This window comes from Python bivittatus, unplaced genomic scaffold, assembly GCF_059951505.1.
Source record: "Python bivittatus isolate LINGU-HERP-01145 unplaced genomic scaffold, Pbiv_v1 ctg000980_np1212, whole genome shotgun sequence".
NCBI lineage: Eukaryota > Metazoa > Chordata > Lepidosauria > Squamata > Pythonidae > Python > Python bivittatus.
In genome coordinates this window covers 14,834,760-14,844,552 of record NW_028277125.1, presented here as the reverse complement: position 1 = coordinate 14,844,552, position 9,793 = coordinate 14,834,760, and the positions used below count along the sequence as shown (strand labels likewise).

The 9,793-nt window shown below is 38.6% G+C and overlaps 1 protein-coding gene across 3 annotated transcripts; it reads right to left on the bottom strand.

Annotated features, from left to right (window-relative positions):
• Positions 1–617: 617 nt before the first annotated feature.
• On the bottom strand, positions 618–9,634 carry EIF5A2 (eukaryotic translation initiation factor 5A2). Of its 3 annotated transcripts, none has more exons than XM_007421578.3 (5): positions 9,472–9,634; positions 7,083–7,272; positions 5,776–5,880; positions 4,614–4,745; positions 618–3,610 (listed from the first exon to the last, which is right to left on the bottom strand). In XM_007421578.3, exons 2-5 carry the CDS (start codon positions 7,245–7,247, stop codon positions 3,551–3,553), a joined length of 462 nt encoding a protein of 153 aa, XP_007421640.1. In that variant the 5' UTR covers positions 7,248–7,272; positions 9,472–9,634; the 3' UTR covers positions 618–3,550. The 3 variants fall into 3 exon arrangements, with proteins under 3 accessions (XP_007421640.1, XP_025028723.1, XP_087988091.1); XM_025172955.2 differs by lacking the exon at positions 9,472–9,634 and adding an exon at positions 9,252–9,458; XM_088131965.1 differs by lacking the exon at positions 9,472–9,634 and adding an exon at positions 9,052–9,217.
• Positions 9,635–9,793: the final 159 nt, after the last annotated feature.

The following is a 9,793-nucleotide window of genomic DNA, read 5'->3' as shown; positions in this document are numbered from 1 at the left end:
GACTAGAAGTGGTCAAATCTAATTAAGTCCCATAGCCATGTAGAGGGGTATTTTATTTCTTTATGTATTGCATAATAACAACATGGTACTTTCCTCTTGCTCTATTTGGCCTTGAGGTTTAATAAAAGAAAGAAAAAAACTTCCTCTTTTCTGTCTTTATAATACTTATGAAAAAATAGAGATGGATCAGCTTCTATAGGCCTGAATATATTGGTTAGTTGTTAAGCTGCTACCAGAATCAAGTAATTAGATCCTAAGTTAATTTGATACTGTCATGTAAGTTGTGTACAAAGGCCTGCTCAGTTTTTCCCCTCATCTTTCCTATATTACCTTCAACGAGCAGTCAAGAAACATATTTTCAAGCAGAGACCAACAGGACAAGATAAAGCACTATCCCCTTAGAGATATGTATGCGTAATCTCACTCTACAGCCACAAAACCTCCCAGCAGTGCTTTTTCCTTAAAGACTAGGAATGGAGATACCTGGAGTTAAATAAAATAACTATAGCACAGAAGCACTTATTGAAGGAGATCAAATAGCCTCCTCTCCAATTTGGTGGAGCAAACACATCTATGGTGAACAGGAAATTTAGAAGGGATAATAAATAAAAGTAGCGTTTAAGTTTAAACTTTATTTTTGTTACTGTGACTCAAATAATAATTCAAACATTTCAATAAAACAGTCATTAAAAGCCAAGAACTCTTAAACATATGAATACTTCACTATTACAGAAATGCAGAAAAAGTACAAACCTTTCAAGTTTTGCTTTTAAAGTCAAGGGCACTCTTATATAATGAACTTTGCATACATTACTTGCCAGTAGGTATAATTGCATACTTATGGGAGCTTCCTATTGTGGGAAATACAAAACCTTTTATCCCTTACATTTAGCTTAAAACAATACGCCCACTTTTTTTTTAATGTAACAGTCACTGAATGTGAAAGCCCAGAATTCTACCAGGTCTACAGATAGTACCACAATCTACATAAACACCCCAAAGATCGATGTCTCTAATTATACTGTGAAAAAAAAATTGATTACAATGTAACACACATGAATCTTGCTCTTTACACAGAAAGTTTTTTTAACACATCTTATTCCATTAAAGTTCCCAGACATAGCCAGCATTCCAACATTTAAAGCTTACTGTTGTCAAACATGTTACCTAATCAACAGAGTAGATTGATCACAATGTTTGACTCCTTTAGACTAATCCAATATACTAAATTTTACTTGTGTCCTAGGCATGCTATAAATTTATGGAATACAAAACCCTGTTAACAACTTTCAAGCAGCTTTGTTAAAATAATTAACTTAAGCTCTTTCACGTCTTCACAAGAGCAGCCCTGAGAAGAATACACTCAAGTCATGGCTCAACTAGCAGTGGTTTCGTTGCACACGGATGCAAGACAACAAACACATCAAGAGGTAAATTGGGGTTTTAACAAAAGAATCCCCTAACATCTGAGGGAAAAAAATCCACAGTCCAGTGAACAAAAGATGTTAATGGACCCCAAGCAAATAGCTTATATCATAATAAACTGACAACAGGACTATTTCAGACTTCATTTTGGCCCTCAGCTTGTAAGATTTTTGACCCTGCTCTTGAAAATTAAATGTAATTCGTTTCAGCTAAAAAGTAAAAACAATCTAAAAGTGGATTTAGAGGAACATGACAGCCCTGAAATAGCTTAAAGAACCTGAAATATATAGCATTAAGTTTTAATAGCAAAGTTTGTTTATTGTAAACTTGGTGGGTTTGCAGACGATTAACCTCTACAAGAGAAATGGCTTTGCTATTAGCTTATTGGAAATACTGTAGTTTTACTGGTGTCCTACATATGATCTACCTAATAGACATTGTATTTCTTCCCAATCTAGCATAAGTAACTTGTGGTTTCAGACTACTAGGAATTAAGTCTAAGTACCACCTTTCAGGACTGGGGTACTTCTGGTAATGGACTTCTAAAAGATGAAACTACTAGGAAGATACTAGCAGGACTCCTTAAATATTATGACCTCAGTATTCTCAGCTGCTCAGGCACAATAGATAACTGTAGAACAAATGATCATCACAAATGATACTAGCGAATGGGAGTCCACATTTCAAATTGTGACTTCCATTCTTATTATGGATATTGACAATACAGTATTAAGGAACACTCACATGATTAGACTTTTAACAATAAGCTAGAATCCTTCAGCTTCCTAGTAGCCCTAGATCTTGAAACATGTAGTTATTTACCACTGTAACAAGACTGTGCTTTGTTCAAGAGTGTTTATTGCCAAATCAAGTTGTATTGTGCCCCTGTTCTGCATAGATACTTGCTTAGTTAAATCTAGAACTTATAAAGATCCAGATGCAGTTTATTTTCACCTCTAGTCTAACTTTACCACTTAAGGGCAATTATATTACTAACTTAACCTCAAAACCCTATTTACTAATCCCCCCAAAAACTGCCAATAATGAACTAAGCATGTTTTAAGAATCTAGTCACTAGTTCAAGTTAGTCATTTGCTACCAAAATTTAAGGCAAATTTTAAGTAATTCGGTTTCCCCAAAATGCTAATCAAGCTGAAACATGATCTTGCAAGCAAAGATCATATGGATAATAAGTTGATTAGTAATTAGGCATTTGCCTATCCAGTGTAACCAATCCTTCTCAAGTAGGTTTTGAGTCAGATCATAGTCCAGAGGTTCCTGTGTTTGACAGAGTGCGCTATCATAGTTCTTTATAAACTCTACAAGACAATCCATGGCTCAAATTCTGTTGAGTGACACAGGGTTGAAATTTAGCCTTCAAGCCACCAGTATGTGTAGGCTTGCTCCAATTCCTAAAAAAAGTTTACTTCTGCCACAAAACTAAAAAGAGTTAATAGCCAAATCAAGTACATCAAATACTGTGACTCTTGAGGCATTTCCTTTTTTTAAACTGGAAGAGTGGCTGAACTCTACATTGAAATCAAAGGCCTCTAGTGAATCTCCTCTCCCACTCTGCTCCAACTTTTGTGCACTATTAACCAGAGTGTGAAAGCATCCAGCATTCTGGATGTTTACATCACAGCAAATTGTGACCAATTAAGAGCGAGCCGGCAAGACTAGTTTGTTGTACGCAGCCATCAGCACTGGCATTTTGATTGCATGAGTTCCCTCATCTCTAGCTCAATGATGCTTCACAATTCAGTGCAAGCCACATTTTACCATGTTTAAGATAAAGAAAAGTTACTTTCATTTCTTTAAAATGTACGTAAACCCAAACTGAGTACTACCTTGGTATTGGCATTGCTATACAGTCTCATTTGAGCAAAGCATACTACTTTTTAATACCTCATGATCTAAAATGACAGTTTTGACTGCCTTGCCATTCCTGTAAGCACTTGAACTTCAGCAATCTTAATATTGCCAAATTGCTTGCAACATCAGTCAGCACTATTTTCAAACAAAGACACGAGGTTGCTAGTGAAGGTTATAGCTTTGGTGATAATCAGAACTAAAATACAAGATTTGCAGCTGCTGGTACTTTAGCAACTGTTTAATCCAGGTGGTCCTATTTGCAAGGTTTTATGGCTACAGCACATTCTTCACTCATTGCACACATGACTGACACCTATAGAAGGGGAAAAAAAATAATTTTGTTAGGTTGTACAATTCCATTATGTTAGATTATCTTTTCAATTAATACATCTATGCTAGTTTGCTATGTTATCAGTTCTGAAACTATTTCTATTTCAATTCACTTTCCAACCAATACTTTCATCATATATATCTATATCTATATGAACATTTTTTTATGTTTTCTAGATTTGCTGGACTACAACACCCTGAATTCTCAGCCAGCATGGAACTGGTTAGGAATTCTGGGAATTGTAGTCCAACATATCTAAAAGATGCCAGACTAGGAAAAACAGCTCTAATATAATAGTATTTTGATTTAGTACACAGTGCCTAATTGGATAATCTAGTTTTGCTGGAATCTTGTAACATTTTACTTTTTCATTTTAAAATGCAGCTATTTTATCTCTGAAGGAATTGGAGAAGCTTAAGCTCAAACAAAGGAAGAGGAATTGCCTAGGACTGTGTGAAATCGGTCTGACGATAAATGATTGGGTGAATCATAGGTTTTCAACAATAAATGTAATAAAGGCTAAGAGTGAATTAACACAGTAAGCAAAAATGTGGCTTACTTGTATATGGATTATTGTATGATCTGAATCCAACCAGTGGAGCTTATAAACCAGGGTTTATGATTTTATGGATTATGTGAACCCAGCAAATTTTATTCAGTAAACCATGGATTAGGATGTTTTCTTAATCACGAATAATCAAAATAATGTGCAAAGATAACAATAAGGTATTTGAAGCATTCCTAGCTGTAGCTAAAATTCATGTCCATTGTAAAGCACAGAATGCACAGGCAGTTCCCTTGGCTACTTGCAACAGGCACTTAGAATATGAAAGCAAAGACACAGAAACAGACCCAACTCATAAATAACTATATTTGGATTCTAGGTAGAAAGCACTTCCTTTGCTTTACAGAAAAAAAGGGACATCAGAAATGCTCCTACAGTAGTTGGATGTCACCGTGAAGAGAGTAAAATGGGCATCCTTACCTGGAAATCTTCCCCTGCATTGTATTTTCCCTCTATTTCTTTGCCTAATTCACCTTCTGGGACTTTCAGATCTTCTCGAACTTCTCCGCTTTCTGTCAGCAAAGAAAGGTAGCCATCCTGTATACAGATCAGCTGTAAGATATTGTATACAACATTTTCATTCAATTAAATTCTTAATTAAAGCAATGAATTATAGAACCACTGCTTTGAAAATAAAACTTGTCTGTTGTTCTTTTGAGAATGCCCATCCTGAAGTTAACAGAATGAACTGTGAAGTTAAAGCATCCTCCTAACATTATTTTTAAATGCTGCCATTTCTCAAAACAACTTTTAAGCCCCTGGGTTTTTTTAAAGAACTAAAGTATGATCTCAATTTTCTCACCCATCACTTAATTGTGGGTTTCAGTGGGCAGGATGATACTATAAAAACTTTATCAGAAGAGAGGAGAAGAGAGAAAATTTATTCTTTATTGTTCATTTTTAAAACTATTAATATGTTAATCCAAATCAAGATTTCTCTAAAAGTGTTAGTTTTAGTTTTTTTAGGAATCTTAGCACCCTCTGACAACAACCTGAGATGTGCAAAAAAAAAAAAAAAATCTACAAATGGAGAGCTCTGGAATATTCCATTGCTCCTCCAAATGATACCAGTCTGGCTGGAACAGTAGGCTTTGTACACATTTACAATATATACAAAAGACAATACAGTAGTATCATGTCATAGGTAATGCAATATAGTTTTATCATTTAATGGTAACTGGAGACTGGAAACAAATGAAATGCTTATAACCAGCTGAGACCCAGAAAGAGGAAAACCATTTGATTACTACTACTTCCTAAACTCACATTTGTATGCTCTCTTTCTAGTAACAAAGCAATCATACAGTCCAGAATATTATATGGTGAAAATTATAATGAGAACTCTTAAGATTCTGTAACAATAGATAATACTGTGAATAATACCAATAGGATCTAAGCTATTGCAAATCTAGGTATGCATGAATCAGTGTACAAAAGAGATAGTTGGGCAGCTTAACCATATGGAGGTCCATAGGGTCCCTCATCTTGATTTAGACCAGGTTCCCCAAGGTGAGGCTTCTATATGTTGCACACATCTGAACAGCATCAGTCTGGGAAAGCCTAGATTCAAAGACATACTTACCTGATAATCATTCCTCTTGATATTTGGAACATCCATATTGTGAGTGGAAGGGCATATATCTTCATATTTTTTGCCAGTGAACACATCAATACCTACTAAATGAACCTATTTAGAAAACATTCACAATCATGTAATTAGGTTACCAAGAACGTTATAATATTTCATATCTCTCATGTTAATTCAGATCTCCCATGCGCACTCTTAAAAAAGCAGCTGAGGGGAAAGAAACTACTATTATCATGTGTTCCACTACATATCTTACAGTGTTCTGAGTTAAGAAAAATTAATACTTTAGAGACCTGCTTTGTATCATTTGTAATGTTATCACTGATTAAAAATGTCATAACCTGGACATTTTGTATTATGCACATCTTACTACTGTTTTCTCAATGGCTCAAAACTATTAGCAGGTGTTTGCATAATACATAATAGTTGAATTAAAGTACTGTATTTAATATAATGCCTAAGGTCATCAGGTATTTGAATGCAAATTCATTGTGGGGCCTTAGGCAACACAACAGGTGGATAAGTAATTTGTGAGGAAGCAAGTTCCCAAGATTAATTTACATGTCAATTGCCCAGATCTTAGCTACAAAGTATTCTGCTAAGGTGCAATCTACCAGAATACTATCACAAGTAAATCTCTATATAAGGCAATTTTCTAAATTTTAGCATGTAATACATTCTACAAATTCCAAAACTAAAGTTCAGTCAAGCTACCTCTATTTTCTTTATGAAACTGACTTGTAAAATTAGATTCATTAATTTAATCCAGGTATGTTTAGTCTATTGTTAGACTACAGTTTGTAGAAACAAAACATGCTACAAACTGGCATTTGGATTTCTTCCTCCCTTTCACCTCTTGTGCAACCAGATTCCCCCCCCCCTTCATTTATTGGCATATACATTTAATTATGACAAAGCACAGAAAAGCCCATGTTGGCTAGCAATTCTGCAGGTTCTAGTCCCAACATATTTAGAAAGTAACAGGCCATGAAGAGCAGGTTGAAACAATGATATGCAGAATTAGAACACAATGCCTGAATTAGTCCAATGTGCCATTTTGGAATTTATTCAGTTTAATAATGCTCTATTTGGGGAAACAAGATAATGTGCAATTTATTTGATGAATTGTGTGTTCAAGCACCCACCTCCCATGATCTCATTTAGGTCAGAGTCAGTGTGTAAGGACAGCCAACTATGAATGTAGTTTAAGCAAAGATGAAATAGTGGCAAATTGTTAATATTAATAGGACAGTATTTGTGCATCAAAACAAAGAAACAGGTAAATTACACTCTGAAATTACCTTGGCATGACCATGCTTGCCAGTTTTGGAAGTTGACATTTCCACAATCTTGCAGGGACGTCCCTTCAGCACCACAAAGCCATTCTTACGGAGTGCAGAACACTGCATTGGGTAAGTGGCAGAAGCACCAGCATCTCCAGTGGTGAAGTCAACTTCATCCGCCATAGTATAAAATGAATTCTAGAAAATACTATAATTTCCAAGAGACATTTCTCAGAATCTTCATAGGTATCATCAATATTATTGTTACTTACAGATGCTTTACTCTAATACAGTATCTACAAAGTGTTCTGCACTGAAATATAAATAAGGCTTAATTCTCTCCCCTTACAGATCTTAGCCAGTTACAACTGTTTCACAAATGTTTTTGCTCAGTCCAGCACAGCACAGCTCAAAAGTTCTATCACTGCAAGCCTGAAACAACATAGAAGTCATAGACTACAAAAGATAGTACAAGGTATGCGATCCCATTCTCCAGACACATTCAATTCCTCACCATTTAGATAAGAGGGCTTAATTTAGAATGTTATATTATACCTTTTAAATAGACAATATCTGGATGAGAGGAACAAAAAAAAAAAGGAAAGCTACAGAAAAAAAGTGATAACAAATAATATTTCAAATCAGTTTGGAATTGCAATGGGATGTTGAAGAACTCTTGTCACCGTTATATAATGGCTAGGATAACATAAAGCTTTTCAGCCCTCAGGAGGAGCCTGAGTGATAGGATTGGTAACTATTATTTTATATACAAATATCTGAGTGACTGGCAACAATACAATTTGAAGTATTTTTTAAATTGCTTTTTCAGATTACATCCTCCAGGAGCAATATATAAAACTAAGAAACAAGTAAAGCTATTTAATTATGTCAGTTATTCACAAGCCAGATTTGAAATGCTTGAGAAAAGCAGGAGGAAACAAGCAGTTGAAAAACTAATACACAGTGCTTATTTCAATTAATAATACTGGCTAAGCCAGACTATATTACACTCACTGGAATGGTTGTATATTGAAATCTGGCCATAACAGTAATGTTGAATGCATTATGGTTCAGTTTTGATAGCTAAAACATATCTATTTGTCATTACAGCGGGTTGTATTGAAGTTTGGCCATAATAGTAATGCTAAATGCATTATGGTTCAGTTTAGGTAGCTAAAACAGATCTACTTGTTATTACAACAATCACAAAGGAACCTGATTCATCATCATATAGAAGCTACAAGGGTGTGTGCACCATGAACACGCAAGTAAGGAAAGCAGCGGCTACAGCCAAATGCAAAAGAGACTGCATTTTGGCAGCAATCAGTGCTTGCTTGATCCCCCTCTGTGTATGGCAAATGCCTTCTCCTTTGTTCCCTTAATATCCAGAAGTACCTGCTCAGTCCCTAACAGGAAGACTGAAAGACTTTTGTTGGAATGGTGTATTAAAATTGCAATGGAGAACTAATAGAGATGAGCAAGCCTCCATGTTAGGAGGCCTTATACCACTGAACCTGAGATTCTGGGAAGGCCAACAAGGTGTGATGACTGCCCACAGGACAACTTATGAATTTCTAAGAGGGATTTGGGCACACCCTAAGCTATACATATTCCTGAATCCCTGCAGCTCTTCAGCAAAAGGAATGAACTTCTAAACCCAAGACTCTAAGGTCAGAAGGAGGCGCCCTGCTCCACATTTATGTACGAATGTTTTTACAGGTCACTGTGATGAATCTGGCAGGGGGAATGATGTTTCAGCAGTATCAGACTGCCCCTTCCATCGATCTCCAGCCCGCAGGGCCACCACAGCCAATCTAGAAAGAGCTGTTTTTGAAAGCATGGGCAGGCTAGTCGAGGTTGCAGCCGCCTCAGGAAGGGAGGGAACAGGAGCTGAGAGGAGAGAGGAGCCCCCACCCTGTTGAGATCCAGGAGGGCTTCCCCAGCAGGCGGGCATCCTCTCCGGCGGTGCGAGCTCAGCCTAACCTACCTGGGGTGGGGCCGCCCGGCCAGCGAGGGAAGAGCGTCGAGGGGGGACGCGAGAGGGAGCTTTTCCATCCCTTTCTCGGGCGAGAGAAAAGGAAAGAGAAGCCTCGGGAGAAGGGGGATCTCTGGGCACCCGGTACCGCCGCTTCGCAGGCCTGGCGCTGCTCGGGGGGGGGGGGACCCGCCTAGCAACGCCCTCCTCACCCGCAAGGAAGCCGAAGGGCCTTCGGGCTTCAAATTCTGCCCCCTCGGCCCCCTCATGGCTGGGCTCCGATCCGCAGGGAAGCGGAGAAGGCCGCCAATGCGCGGCCGGCGGCCGAGAAGGGCCTCCGAGCCTCCCGCGCCCACCTCCCTCCGAAGGTCGGGCGGAAGACGGAGCTGCCGCACGCGCCCGCCGGCCCGCCCGCGTCAGGCCAGCACTTACCTCATGCGGCGCAGGAAAAGACTGACGGAGCGTCGCAGCAACGCACATGCGCACAGCAGCCGGAAAGGGAGGCGGGAAGGCGCCTGGGTGACTGGGGAGACAAGCTGCGGAGAGGGAGGCGGGGCGCTTTGGGCTAACCGGAGCTTGGGACGCAGGGCGCGCGCGGCACGTTTCTTCCGCCACCCGGAAGCCCTCAGCCCCGCCCACTCCGTCCAAGCACCCTTCTCCACCATTGGCTGCGTTTAATAATGGCCCCGCCTATTTGTGCCCCCGCCCGGACCTCTTCCAGTTTCTATCGCTTTTCTTCCTATTTCCCTACAGA